Source organism: Pteropus alecto, unplaced genomic scaffold (assembly GCF_000325575.1).
Source record: "Pteropus alecto unplaced genomic scaffold, ASM32557v1 scaffold146, whole genome shotgun sequence".
Classification (NCBI taxonomy): Eukaryota; Metazoa; Chordata; class Mammalia; order Chiroptera; family Pteropodidae; genus Pteropus; species Pteropus alecto.
In genome coordinates this window covers 31894812-31910507 of record NW_006442107.1, presented here as the reverse complement: position 1 = coordinate 31910507, position 15696 = coordinate 31894812, and the positions used below count along the sequence as shown (strand labels likewise).

The window sequence follows — 15696 nt, the reverse complement described above, 5'->3', positions numbered from 1 at the left end:
GGAAAGAGATGAGATGATGTGCCCCTCCAGCCACGAGCACTTTCTCCGAACTGCTGCTTGGATATCTGAGGGCACCCTGGTGACAGAACGGGGATTTTCAGGGGTCCTATTAAATCAAGCTCTTAGTTGCTTAGAAAAATAATAAATGCAGACTATCGGGGTAAATAAATCAGCATATGGAGGCTCATTGCCATGTTTTCATAAATTCTCATTCACCTTGAGTCAGATGCCAATTAGGAAGACTAATATGTGTCAATCATTCTTTTAGGAAAACTTGATTCCTTCTCTTGGGGTACTCTTGAAGCTAACTAGTATCAAATGACTGTGAAGAAATGCTAGAGGACATTTCTGGCATGTGGCAAATGGGAGTCACTCAGAGAAAGGATCCACAGAAATGCCAACTGCCCACGGGCTGAGTCCTGTCCATCCTACTTTGCCTTGGAGGCCAACCAGATGAGAGAGGGTCATTCTCAGTGCCAGGGTTGAAAGGAGGAAGGTGGGTTTAGGTTTAAAAATTTGGGAAATCCAATGGGATTTGTCTTAACAATAGATCAATTATTGACCATGAAAGCCAAAGGGTCAAGACTATAAGGACCCGGTCTTTTTGGGAGACACAGCCTGGTCAGGCTGAGAGGAGTTGAGCTTTAGAGTAATAAACTACCATCTCTATTTCTCTCCAAGTATGAGAGTTTTTTTCTTGGTTATCCCAGAGACATTTCATGTTGATATTGTATAGTAAATGAAAATACTAGGGCTTCGGTGTCTCAAAGCCCCTGATTTGAATTTTAGCTCTACTGCTCCCACAAATTGTGAACTCAGACAAACTCTGAATCTTGCTGAGGTTCATCTGTAAAAGGGAGTGGGTAACAACAGACGCCTTTCCAGGAGTGTTAGGCAGACCAGGTGAGATAATACATGTCAAGTGCCTGGAACACAGGACAGGCAGTTCCTATTACATAGAAACACCTTCTCATGTGAGTAAAAGTGACATCCTTGTTGAAGTTTAGCAGTTCAAACCACAAAGAGCCCAGAAAGCTTGTTTGGGGAATAGCAGAGAAGGGTAGAACTGAAAACTCTAAGCAGCCATTCTTGGGGAAGACGAGTTTGAGCTAGTTTTAAAGAGGAAACAGGAAAAAGGTTTGGAAATAGGCTGAATAATCCTCAACAGCTCCTATACCTTAATCCAGTGGCATTTATCCAAAAACTTTTCTTTTTTGTCCCTGTTTCTGTACAGTATAGCACAGAGGTTAAGATCACAGGCATTGAAGTCAGAATTCCTGGGTTCAAGTCCCAACTCTGTCACTTTTCAGTGTGTGACTTTGTACAAATTATTTAACCTCCTTGTGCTTCAGTTTCTTCAAGTGTAAAATGGAAATAAAGGTCATGCCTACTTGTAAAGTTTTTGTGAGGATTAAGTGAGTTAATATTACTAATGCATTGGAAAGTGTCTGCTACATGGTAAGAACTAAGTAAAAGTGAGTCGTCACTTGTATCATTATTACCAATGATTCTGTTCAAGACCTGATAATTTTTCATGACAATTTCATTATTGCCTCCAGACTCCTCTTTCTCTAGTGAATCCATGATGAAAGCTGCTTTTCTAAAACACAATTTATTCTACCCCCACCTAGTTTAAACCTTTCAAAGATATCAACAGTGATCTTATAAAACAAGGGAATATGATACAATCATTAAAAAGGATTACTGTATCTTTAATTTCTTCACCTGGAAAATATCTCTGTGACATACTGCAGAGTGAAATAGAGCAGCATATCTCATTAGAATCTATTTATATGAAATAATCTACGTATTTGCATATGTGTGTAGGAACATGTGGTGGGATAACTACAAAGATGGGGTTTCTGTTGGGTGGTAAAATTTGGAGGGATATTTACTTTCATCTTTATGATTTTATGTACTACTTCAATTGTCTATATAGTTTATACTGTTTTTATCATCAGAAAGAAAACAATAAGCCTATCTTTAAAAAAATAAATAAATAAAGCCAATAACTTCAAGGCATAGAACAAAAAGATTTGAAGGAAGCAGAAAAAAATGTTAGCAAGGTTGGTTGGTGAGGTTCTGGGAAATTTTTCCTAACTTTTCATTACTGCGCAATTTTTTCTTTAATGTGTATGAACTGCTTTCATAATTGGAGAAAAAAGAAACCTATTTTGCCATGGATGACTGGAATATGATCAAAATCCAATTAATGTTTATAATCTAATCACAACTCAATGTTACTCCATCAAGAAAGGTAACAAACTGACATTTTGAGAAACTCAATATTCATAAAGACCTTGTTGCCATTCTTCTCATTTCTGTCAAAAAAAGCCTACATGAAATAGGGGAAAATAATATTTTTGGGGTAAGAAACAGGCACATAAAGACCTGGCATAAAGCATAACAAAACTTTTCTTGCTGCTGAACAATTATGCTCTGCTGGTGCTTTCCCCCTATATGTATAGGTGTACATGCCTGTATGTACTTGGGCGTGTGTGTGCATGTGTATACTTATGAATGTGCATGCGTGTATGTGTGTATTTATGAATGCATATGCATGCATACATGTGTGTATTTATAAGTGCACATGCATGTATGTATTTATGCATGTGTGTATGCATTCATGCATACCTGCATTCATATACAGAGGTGGGTCTTTAGAGATTTAAGCAGGTATCTAAGTTCTGAGTCCCTAAAGCATGTTACTTATGTCCTTTTCATCAAGTAACATTATGTTTAAAATACCACTAAGTAGCTTTAAATATTTTAACATTTTGACATTAAATATAACAGATATGGGTAATGGCCTTACTTGTATAAAATTAGATATTACTACAGTGGCAAAGTATGTATATCATTAATAATCTTTCACTTCTAACCAATTCTCTCTTTCTGCTAAATACGATAACATATTTCAGGTATATTGGAATCACAATACCTAAGTAACATTTGCCCTCTGAAAGGAGAATTGAAATTCATTTTTATTACAATCAATCTGCAAATAATGGCTTTGTTCTTCCTGTGGTTACATTCTTGCTGCTGTACTGGTTTCATGGTACAAGATGCTGAAAAGCCAAGTAACCGCTGGGAAGTACTCAACTTCCTACTCCTCCGTGATCCCTATTCCAGGCTGGTGTCCCTGCTTGTGCCCACCTGGGGGGCTCAGGCCATGCAGGTTCTGAGCATGAAACAAATAAGGAACCTTTGAGAGTAGTGGTGGGTTGCTCTGTGTTAAGCTTTACTCTTATTGTTGGTTTTAGCTGTTACTTAGTCTTGCCTATTTTCTCTTTTTCACTTAGATCCTCTGCTAGAGACTCTTACTCTTTATTCTTTAGAACCCCAGCAGGACCCCTGACTTTTATTTTGCCTGATTTTTCTAGATTTACTCTTTGCTTTCCTAAACATGATGTGTCGATGTTTCTTCCTTACTCTCATCCGTCTGAATTTTAATGCTAAAAGCTCTCTAGTCCTGTCTTATCTAATTAAACTCTTGTTCCTTACTCCTTCCTTCACCTGCCTTTATACCTAAGCTTGTTATAACAGTGGTAGATTCTCAAAAGTGACACTGTTAGAGCCGCTTAATTAGCAGAGAGAAGCACGTTGTTATAAAAACAAATCCTGGAAAAGTGAGGTCTTCAGCAGAGGCCATCAAGATTAGGTTATTGGTTAAAAGAATTGGGTGAAATAGACTGGGTCAATGGCTTTACTCTCCTCTTACTTACCTCACTATATTAGCTGAGAAAATGGAGTAGAAGGGCATGGGTAACCCAATCAAGATGAAAATCAAAGCTGAGAAGGGACCCCGTCTCTTCCCCTTCATAAAGTTGTCTGTCTTCACTGTAATGTACTCACTCACGTGCCTTGCTATTCCTGACCCCTGCCATTCAAAGAAGCTCCTGCTAATTTCATGAATACTCCTCATGTTGCTCCATCAGAGTCTTCACTGTACTAAATCTTCCAGCAGGACACTACCGACATGCCCTTTTCTCTATGGCACGGTGCTCCTTTGTACGTGTTAGGCAGTTTTGTCTCAGTGTATCCCATTATGAAAGCCCTTCCAGGTTGGGTTCTAGGCTCTTCATGCCCTCTATGCTCCCTCTGCAGATAATCTTACCACACCAATGGCTTCAACCACCACCTATATGCCCCAAGATTCACTAATTTAGATTCAGCCTCAGACCCCTCTCTTTTGGGTTCCAGAGCAGTCTATATAATGGCCTATCTGACATCTCATTAGAATGTTTCAAAGACATCTCAGTATGTCTCCAGATTCAACTCATAAGCTTTTCTTGCTACCAGCAACCTCACCCCTAACTCTGAGCTCCCCTCTGAATCTGGTCCCTTTCCAGGGTTACTCATCTGAGTAAATGGCCCATCCTTCCATCTGTCCATCCTGCCAACTGTCCATCCACCTACCTACCCATCCATCCTCCTGCAAGTCAGAAACACTGGAGTTGCCTCGCACTCTTGACTTCCTTTCTCCACATTCTATCTATTCAGTTTGATGCAACTGTCTCTTGCATTCATCTACTTCTCTTCTTTAGAGTCTGCATTATCATTGCTTCTCACCTGGGCTGGTGAGAGAATCTCTTAACTAGTGTCCCCTTCCAATGAATTTTTTACTTCAGTTTTAAATTTTCAAAGGCAAATTTAATTAACAACCCTCACCCTCCTCAAAAACCCTTTAATAAAGATTAAAATCCTTAATCTTCCCTAGAAGACCCTGCAGGTCTGACTTCAGCTTCTGTTCCTCTCTGGCTAAGCTCTCGCTCCCAGTCCTCCCAGAACCATCCATCTGGCCTTCCTTCAGTGCCTCGAACTCAAGGGTTCCCTTGCGTGAAGGGTCTGTTCACAACAGAAGGGTCTTCCATTTCACGTCCTCGGGGAAGACTTTCCACACCTCCTGAGTGAGTCAGCCCCCACATTATGGGGTTTTGCAGTACCACGTACCTCTGATTTGTGGCCCTTAACTTTATTTCACTTATTCGTATAATCATTTAGTTCATTTGTACAATCATTTCATTCTCTCCACCCACCCAGTTGCCTGAGGGTAGGGACTGTGTCTGTCTTGGTTCACTGTGGTCACCCCGGTGTCTTTGATTTCTCACTTGTCCATTTGGTCATGCTTACTCCAGTGACACACCTCCTTGCTGACCCTGACTCCAGGCTGAGGCAGGGCCACCCTCTCCCCTCCCCTGGGGCCTCTGCCTGGACCTAGCTCCCTTTCTCACCTGTGTTAGGTTCTGACTGTATCTTATCCTCTCAGGGAGCCCTTCCTTGGCCACAATTTAAGAGCTGCAACTTTCGCCCCATCCATCTCCCTTCCCTGCTGTATTTTTTGTTACACAGCTCACTTTCTAATATACACATTAAATAGTTTACTTAATGGTTGTTTCTCTGTTGGCCCCACTCACCTGTTAAGTGCTATGTGGGCAAAGAATTCTGTTTTGTTCCCTGCTTTCTCTCTAACACCTAAGATAGTGTCTGGCATGTAATAGGCACCCAATACATATCTATTGCAAAAGTTCCTTTAGTTTAGCATGGAGACTGGCACATGTCAGATCAAACACTTGTTTTTTGACTGGAACACAGAAAGGGAGGAAGGAGACTGGGAAGGTTCTGCAGACCTGGCTGTTATCTCCATTTCCCTGCCCCCAGAAAAGAGGACCCCCCCTCCCCAGATCCAAGGGGTTGCCATTAGCTGGGAGATTTGGTGTGTGTTAAACTCAGAGTTAATTATAATTAGGAACTTCTAAGAGTGTCAGGGTTATGTTTGTGTGTGTGGTGGACTGAGTATTAGTTTATATTTGGAAAGGGCTAGCTCAGCAAATTTATAGTGTAAATAAAGAAAAAGTTTAACTTACTTAAGAGCAAAAGCCAATAAACAGTTTTTAAGCACCATTAAAAGCATTTTATATGCAAACACTGTTGCAAAACAATGAATGTGATCATTATGAGCACTTCTTATGTTCTCTGAAAAGCACTAACAAGAATCTCTAAGATATGTTGACTCAATCTCCCCATTGCTCATCCTAGTTCGTGGTGTTATTCCCAAGGCCTAGGTGCTATGAAACAGGCTTCCCAGTCAACGAAACCATCTTTCTACAATTATACACTTTTTGATGGGTGGGGGTAGGGAAGACGGTAACACTTTTCTCTATGCCTTTAAAGAAACAGCCAGTATGGGTACATACATAAGCGTGATTTAGCTAAGTACTTTTATTCTTTTTATTCCTCAAATCCCTCCAGAACTCTAACAGATTTATTTTCACTGCCATAACTACAGACACACAGTCTCTGCGTGATGCTTCTCAGAGTGCTCCCAAGCACTGCAGTGGCTCATGACACTCACCCAGGAGCTCACACCATACGGGGGCCACTCTGTAGTGAAATGACACTCAACCTGTGAGTCCCAACACGAAGATGAGGCAAGGGCTGGCACCAGAAGTTCTGGTATTTAAGCCAACAGCACTGGTATTTCTGAAACCCATATGTGGTGTCAAACTCCACTGAGTGAGGTGGGGTGGATTAACAGTAGTACCTAAGGATTTGGGTATCCTATTTTAAAAGCATTAATAATAGTTTGGCATGTTGTCTAAGTGATACGCCAGCATAAAGCCTTATACAGAATCATATAAATAACCACAAACAGCTCTAGAGGGATTTTAGAAAATAGAAACTCGAGGAAAAGAACCATTTGCAACAACAGGGATAAAGCTGGAAGGCATTATGCTAAGTGAAATAAGATAGACATAGAAAAAAAACTGCATGATCTCACTTATATGTGAAATCTAAAAAAGTCAAATATGTAGAAGCAGAGAACAGAATGGAGGCTACCAGGGTTGGGGAGGTGGGGGAATGGGGAGATGTTGGTCAAAGGGTACAAAGTTGCAGTTGTGTGGGATTAAAATAAAGCTACAGATCTAATGTACAGCATGATGACTACGGCTAATAATACTGTACTGAATCTGGAAATATGCTAAGAGAGCAGATTTCAGGGGTTTTCACCACACACACAAATTACAACTATGTGCAGAGAAGATATATTAATTAACTTGACTGCAGTAATCATTTCACTACGTATACGTATATCAAATCATCATGTTGTGCAATTTAAATATATACAACTTTTATTGTAAAAATACATGGAAAAAGAAAAAGAGATAATGTGAGAGCACAGGGGAAGGCTTCAGGATGCCTCAGAAGCTGAGGGTCGGATTAGGAGACTGGATAGAGTAGCAGGGGCAGAGAGGCCTCTTTGTGACATTGTCTCTAGAAAGGCACAAAAATAATGTGATCTGATGAAGAAGTACCGAATGAGCCCAGGAGTGGTAGAATGGAGAGAAGGTGAGAGTTAGAAAATCAGCCCCAGAGATCAGGAATAAAGGCGACAGCCAGGCAAACTACCCTGGGTCGCTGTGCAGACTTGCTGACAATAAGGGAGAAAGGTGGAACCTGCAATTATCTACCAGTTTTGAACCTGACACTTCCAAATGCTGACTTCGTTTTCCATTTTAAATGACCTACGGAGTCAACTAAGCTGAAGAAGGGTAAAGAGTAGTACAGGAGTAATGAAGAAAAGATGTGATTTTTTTCCCCAGATAACAGTGATCAATGTTGTTTTTATGTGTCATTTCGGTTCATTTCCACAATAGGTGATGTTCTCAGGAAACTGACATTGAGAAGGTTCATGACTCATCCAACGTCACTTGGCTAGTATGTGGTGGGGCAAAGACTCTAAACTGTATCTTCTGATTCCTAATCCTATGTTCTTCTCTTTTGCCCAAAAGGTCTTTCCTCATGAGTCTACAGCCTAGTCATCACCCTTTTTCTAGTATCTCATGTGCCTCTTAGTGTGGACTAGCCCCATAGATTGTAAGTTCATGGGGGTAGGAGGTAGATTTAAACCTCTTCTGCTGGATGCACTGACCATATCATATCTAGTGCCCATGTATGGCATGAAGAAATAATCAGTCCTAAGTACAGGGTCTTGAGAGTTGAAGATGATCTTTGTGGTAGAAGAAATGTGCCCTGGGTAGTAGAAATGACAAGCTGTCGTGGCGGGATCTCTAAATTTAGAGTCAGCAAACTACAGCCTGTGGGATGAATCCAGCCTATCACCTGACTTGAAAATAAAGTTTTATTGGAACACAGACAGCCCATTCATTTACATATTTTCAATGATTGCTTTTACGTTCAACAGCAGGACTGAAGAGCTGAGCTGAGACTGGCAGGTCCACAAAGCCTAAAATATTTATTATCACAAAAGGACAACTACCTATTCATGTGATCACAGGCAAGTCACTTTGTCTCTCCATGCCTCAACTTGAAAATGAGGACAGCACTTAGAATTAAAATAGTTATATTTGCACAGATTTTAAATGTCTGCATGAAAAAGGCAGTCTAAATTTTGATTACAATAAGATTGGGAGGTAGGTTAGGCTACAGTTCTCTCTTGTTGGGCTCCCCTTCTCACCCCATATTCGAACGTGCTGGCTGGTGCCCTCCAGTCAGCTGTCCTACAGTACAAGACCAGCAGGATGCAGGCAGCTCTGTCAGCTGCTGCTTTCCCCACACCCAGCTCATTATTAAATAGCCTCTGACATCCCGTTCCCCTTGGCACCCATTCTGAGCTAGGTGACAATGAGTGATAATAGGTTTACAACTAATACATAAATTAGATGCAGACCCCAAAATCTTTCTTACAGATGTGAAGCCATCAAAAAAGAACTTCTGCAGAGGGCCCCTAACTTCTGGCAGCTCTCAGATTTCTGTACAAGGGGTCACAAGGGTCAGCCTGGAGACTTGAGGACTTAGCTCGAAGCTACCTTTCAACGGCAAGTACAGCTTTTACTTAGTTTGTATATTTATTCGGTGTAGCCTGAGGAGATAAAGGATGAGAAATGAGGGGGCAAAAGTCTCCTTAAGTTGCTTCTTGTCATTGATGCTGGACTGTGCAGACTATGCAATAGCAGTGGCAAAAACTTCAGGCATGGTGGCAAGCCAGTGGGGGCCAATTTAGTGGTTATAAAAATTGTTCCTGTGTTGGAATTCTGCCTCCACATCTTATTAACTATGTAACTCTTTTACCTTCTTTATGCCTCAATTTCCTCACTTGTAAAATAAATATAACAATATTATCTATTTCATGGCTACAGGGAGTGAGTTAATATGTGTAATGTGCTTAGAGTGGTTGTTTAGCATATAGTAAGCACTCAGAAAGTGCTACCTTTTATTATTGTTTTCATTAATCATTCAAAACTATTTCTCAAGTGTCTACCAAGGGCAGGCATTACACTATGCATTGAGAAGTAGCAGACTCAATACTATATTGAACAAAGGCCAGCTAGATCTCTGAGCCCACCCCACTGATAATGCCTTAGGCTAAGCTCAAGGCTCATCAATATTCCCTTGCACTTGATTTGTATGGGAGAGGGCCCCCAGGGTACTGCTGGGAATTCCCCATCTTACTTCCATGAATCCCCTTGGAGTGTATTGCTGAAGCAACTCCTGGGAAGGATCCTGTAAGCCAGCGGTCCTCAACCTTTTTGACACTAGAGACTGGTGCTTCTATGAGAATCTAATACCTGATGATCTGAAGTGGAGCTGAGACGGTGATGCTAGAGCTTGGGAGCGGCTACAAATACAGATGAAGCCTCCTGCTGTGTGGCCCACTACTAGTCCATGTCCTGGGGATTGGGGAACTCTGCTGTAAGCCATTGTAAGAAATCTGGATTCTTTTAACAGTGCAAACTATCAGTGAGCTCCCAGAGAATATGAAGGAACTTGGAACAATCTATATTGATTGATCAGCTATTTCTTCCCATGACCACTCTCTGGCAAGAAATATCGTTTTTCTTCTCTGAGCCTTGACAGCACTATATACACGGCTCCAACATGGCACTGTCTTGTCATGCTGGACTAGAGTCACAGTACTCTTACTGCCTATTCTACTCTGTTTTGGGGGTAGGGACATCATCTCCATCACCTTGGAACCCTCAGTATGGGCCAGTGTCTGGTGTTCCATAAGTGTCGACTGAATTGATGGGAGCATCTTCTATCTAAAAAGGACTCACATGACCGAATGAAGCACTAAGTAAATGAATGAACAAAACACTCGAAGCTAGTACCTGTCACTCACAAAACCAGTGGTTTGGCTTTATGAGTGGCCAGAGGGAAAAAGGGGCATGCTCATGCTCAGTCAAGAAGGTTCATAATATATATATATATAAACTCCGTCTTTTAAAAAATAAAACATACTGTAGATATTCGCTGTCCAACTTGAGAGCCACTAGTCTCACGTACTATTTAAATTCAAAATAATTAAAATTAAATACAATGTAAAACTTAGTTCCTACCTCAAAAAACTAAAAATAGAACTACCTTATTATCCAGCAATTCCATTTCTGGGTATCTATCCAAAAAAAAGGAAAACAATAATTTGAAAAGACATGTGCACTCCTATGTCCATTGCAGCATTATTTATAATAGCCAAGATAAAAAAGCAACCTAGGTGTCCATTGATAGGTGAATGAATAAAGAAGGTGTGGTACATATACACAATGAAATATTCCTCAGCCATAAAAAGAATGAAATCTTGCCATTTGTGACAGCATGGATGGACCTAGAGGGTATTATGCTAAGTGAAATAAGTCAGACAGAGAAGGACAAATAATATATGATTTCATTTATGTGTGGAATCTAAAAACAAAACAAAACAAAACAAAACAAAATGAACAAAGAAATAAAACAAAAACAGACTCATAGATAAAGAGAACATACTGATGGTTGCCAGATGAGAGGAGGGTGAGGGGTTGGTTAAAAACGTGATGGGGATTAAGAGATACAAACTTCCATTTATAAAATCAATGTCATGGGGATGCAATGTACGGCATAGGGAATATAGTCAGTAGTACCAGAATAACTGTAAGGTGATGGATGATTACCAGATTTATCAGGGTGATCACTTTGTAAGTTATATGAATGTTGAATAACTATGTTGTATACCTGACACTTGTATGTCAACTATACTTTAATAAGAAAAATAATTTAAAAAACTATGGTACAATTATACCAGAGCATATTACTCAGTAATAAAAAGAAATGAACTATTCATATGTACAACAACCTGGATGAATCTCTAGAGAATTTTGCTGAGTAAAAAATAGCCAATCTCAGAAGGTTACATAATGTATAATTTATATACTATGCTTGAAATGACACAATTACAGAAATGAAGAAGAGTTTAGCGGATGCTAGGGGTTAAGGAAGCGGAAGTGGATGTGGCTATAAAAGCAATCTGAGAGATTTTTGTGGTGATGGAAATGCACTGTCTCTTGACTGTATTAATGTAAATATCCTGGTTATAAACTATATACTATATACTATAGTTTTGCAAGACGTTACTGTTGGGGGAAAATGGGTAAAGCACACACAACATCTCTATTATTTTTACAACTATGTGTGTCTCTGCAATTATCTCAAAATAAAAAGTTCAATTAAAAAACAAAAACAAAAACAAGATTCAGTTCCTCAGTTGCACCAGCCACATTTCAAGTGCTCAAAGGCCAGTGGCTACTGCATCCGAGCGGAGACACAGGCCATTTCTACAATTACTGAGAATCCTATTGGGCAGTGCTGCTATAGAATCTCCACTGCCCTACTCAGGCAAATAAAATTTAACTGCACTTTCACAATCAATAAAGCTAACATATTGCTCCCCTGGACTATCCAAACCTTTCAAGTTTGTTCTTTTGTAAGTAATAAGACATGCCGAGCTGGATGCTCTTCAGGTCTATTCCAGTATTTTGTTGTTGTTGTTTTACTTTACATATATTCGGAAACAGTATTAATTCTGTTGGTACCTTGTCAGTACCTGGAGCAGTATGTATGACTTAGAGCAGTTTAATGCAGGGGATGGATGGCTTTAGCCCTGGGAGCAGGAGGCTCATCAATCTACCATGCGTCTCAGCATCGTTACAGGACGTTAATGAGGTTGGGCTCAATTTAAAAACCGTCCAAGGCATTATGGATTGGTAACATTTAGTTCCACAGGAACTGGGAATTTCTGAGATATAATCCTAGCTCTTTTGCTAATGAGTGTTGTGATATGGGGACTATCATTTAACTTCTGAGTTTCAGTTTCCTGTCCTTAAAATGGGGCTATTATTGACCTACCTAACCCAAGCGTCCAGAGGATTAATGAGTTAATGTTTTCAGAGGGCTCTGAGCTCCGTGCATTAAAGCGTGCTGCGCATCGTTATTTCTGCTCATTCCCATGTAGCAGTTGGGAAACATTAGACTATTATGTTTGCTCCTTCTAAAATGCTTTTTCTTTCTCAGCATTTTAACATTACCTATGTTACTCAAACCTTAAATCTAAAAGTAAAACTAGCCCACAGCAAGATACATTGACGGAGTAGGGGCATTTTGGTAGTTTTTCCTTTCTTTAATACGAACATGACACTAGCTTTTCCAACAGGATGAAGGCAGTAATTGCACTGTAAATTCTCACTGCATGAGGCTGGTGGTCAATCTTAGCAGAAGCAAAAAGAAAGTTATACCACAGTACAATTACACTGTCAACGCTTACATGCAATGATATTCCCATATCTGTTCTTCATTCTGTTCTCATCTTTCTTGGCAGAGTCCCATGGTGCAGACTGCCCTTCAAAGAAGCTCTGGAAGAAAGAGAAGAGTGACACTGAGAATTACAATTTGGAGCAGTAAACAAAGGATCTTAACGATGGAGGATGTTCTCAAAAAAATGTACAATGAGGGTCAAGAGGAAAAAGAATGTTCACAGGAATGTGATAACAGATTATTAAAGTACTTTATATCTTAAACATTTCATTTAGCTTTTTGTTTTCCTTTAGTTAATATGTTACAAACATGAATGGAGACTGAAGAGTGATACCACAATTTATCCATACAATCCATTAAAAATGGTTACGTGTTCATCCCTCTCCTGCTTTAATATTTAATACAGAAAAATGGAACATTTCTCTCAATTTCTAAATTATATTACCCTTTTAAAATATTCTCCTAAGAGATATAAAAATATCATTTTTCTTCTCAATTGCTAACTGAAAGAAGGTTAAAACGCTGAAAGTAGGTGAGCTAAGACTTCATGACTTCAAGGCTAAAATCCTGTAATAAATTCTGCTAGAGTTTTCTTTTCATTTTTAATGGTGCTTAGATGTCCATTTATTTAAGGATTTGGCATTATTATACCCAGGGTCTTTAATCTTCCTGTTATTAGTCATATATATATATTTTTCTATTCAAGTTATAATGAAAATGTCCTCTGCTATCAGTTGACAAGTGGAAGAAAAATCCGGAACTTTTATTTCACTTTTGTCCACATTCCACTTTACCTTCACATGGCCAACTATATAAGGAGGAAATGATAAGGATGGTAACAAGAAGCATTTAGTAAAACTGGTTTCTTGTCTTTGGCACAAGACAGTAACCTCTTGGTACCAACTGGGAAAGAAGAGGAGAAGAGAAGGAAGAAGACATAAAGATAGAGCAGATGAATGAATACCATCATGAAATGCTTTAGGGCCAGGAACTCACATCCTCAAATATGATCCAGATGCTTTACAAATTCTCCCTTAAGAATTGAAGCTCTTTTTCACTCTCTTAATTTCTATTCTACCTGTGCTGTTTGGCCATTTCCATCAATTACTAAAATTTAGTGATTAGTCTGTGGTTCAACAGTACTTATTTATTATTCTTTTAAATGGTTCAGTTATACCTTATTAAACTGCTCCTTAGTACTGCTGCGGTAGGGAGGACACACCTGCTCGCAGATCACACGGGGAGCCCTGTGTCCCTGGATGTCACACAGACCTGACCATGCAGTGGATGATGCTCAACCCTTTCTACTATTTCTGCCACCTGACTGTGGACTCCTTGAGGATAAAGACTACGTGGTTGTCATTTCTGTTTGACAGAGCCTATGCCTCATGGTAGGATCTGATCATTAGTTATTGAATGAATGAACATCTTTGGTGTTTCATGACAGTGTGTGGCTTTGATTTCAAAATAAAACTTTATTTCTGAGGCTTGAGTGTGTGAGGGGTTCCAATGCTTGGAAAACATGCACATATGCAGTTTGCAGATTTCATCCTGCCACAGTTGGTAAAGTCCACAAAGACCGGCTGTATATTGATACTGTCATTACCGTATTATAGCTCAGCGCTCACTAGAGACTGGCTGGAAAAGAGACCTGTCCCCACGTTGTCCCCCTCACACCAGCACTTCCGCACAACAAAACGGCAGGAGGACACGCCGTCTTATAATATGAAAGCGCAAAAAGATACCACCACGACCATCAGTGAGAAGTTTAAATTGTCTGTCTTGATTTAAAGTACCTTAGTCATGATCATTGTTGACACCTCATTAACATAGTAGTTTTAACATTATACTTATCATTTTTAAAAAAACACGGGGGCAGACCGAAGCCTGATGTACTATATACCTATAACTATAATTATAGATCCACATCATACATTGCTAGTTGAAGGGTAAAATACTGTATCATGCAGAACAAATACAAGTAAAAATATTTTCAAGTTCTTAATAAATTAGGTAAATAGAAATACTAGCAGTAAAAGCACTAGTCAATTCCATCTAGAACAAGACCACTATATCATCAGGGGATTTATTCAGACATGTAACTTCTTTTCTGCTATAAAATATGCACTTAAAAATAGCTTTAGGGATTTTAAAGTCAGACTCTTTTTCTGAATAGTGCTTTTCTTACTCTATGAATGACAATCATTTTACAGTGAGTAATAACTATTATTTGACTTCCCTTATAACAATTTAATTCTACTTTGAGTTTGTCATGATGTAATTACCAATTTCATTTCCCTCTGTCTTTTCCACCCATCTAAAAGGTTTCAGATTTTTTTTTGTTTTTAAGGAAGATAAAGAAGTAAATGACACTGAGGGAAATCTTGACATCTTCCAGTAGATCTATGGCCACTAGTTAACACTATAACTCTGTGTGTGTGTGTGTGTGTGTGTGTGTGTGTCTGTCTGTCTGGGGGTAGGTAGGAGAGGGGTCTATAATTGATTAGAGGAAGAGGCACTTGTTCAAACTGTAAAAGAAAATGCTCCTAGGTCACCTGAGACAAAGCCACACAAGTCCCTTCCCACTTCTGACAAATAGATGCTGTTCTGTAGAGGACGATGCTCACAGTGCAGCTGTGTTTCTTTAGCATGTGTGGCAATCATAAGACTTCTAATAGCTCTTGCTTTTAAAAAGTTATTTTAACTTGATTGTTTTTATTTAATTGATGACCAAGAAACAGACACACAATGACAATGAAATGATAACCAATCTCCTTACATTTGGCTACTACATGTAGTTCCCAGCCTGTTTTCAAGGGTGGGGCCATTTCCCAGCACTAATTATGGTGAGCAGCAATAAGTGCTTGCAGAATGAATAAATCTATCAACTCAGCTAATCCTCATGAGTAGCCTCGCTTTTTACAGTGAGGGACGTGAGATCACAACCAGCTCATAACAGGCCAACCTGGATCAGACCTCAGTGTTTTCTGACTCTTAATCCACTGCTCTTTCTGTACCACCCCTATCCTGATAAGGGCTCTGACAGAGAAACCAATGTTAAATCTTCCTAAATATATATGACCAATAATTGTTTTCCATGCCTTGATCATA

At 39.5% G+C, this 15696-nt stretch overlaps 1 protein-coding gene across 1 annotated transcript in view; it reads right to left on the bottom strand.

Annotated features, from left to right (window-relative positions):
• Positions 1 to 15696, bottom strand: part of PTPRM (protein tyrosine phosphatase, receptor type M) — a 705638-nt gene that overhangs the window by 93017 nt on the left and 596925 nt on the right. Inside the window, exon 18 of the mRNA XM_006920073.3 lies at positions 12596 to 12683. Coding sequence (XP_006920135.2) covers positions 12596 to 12683 — 88 coding nt within the window. The remainder of the gene's footprint in view (positions 1 to 12595; positions 12684 to 15696) is intronic.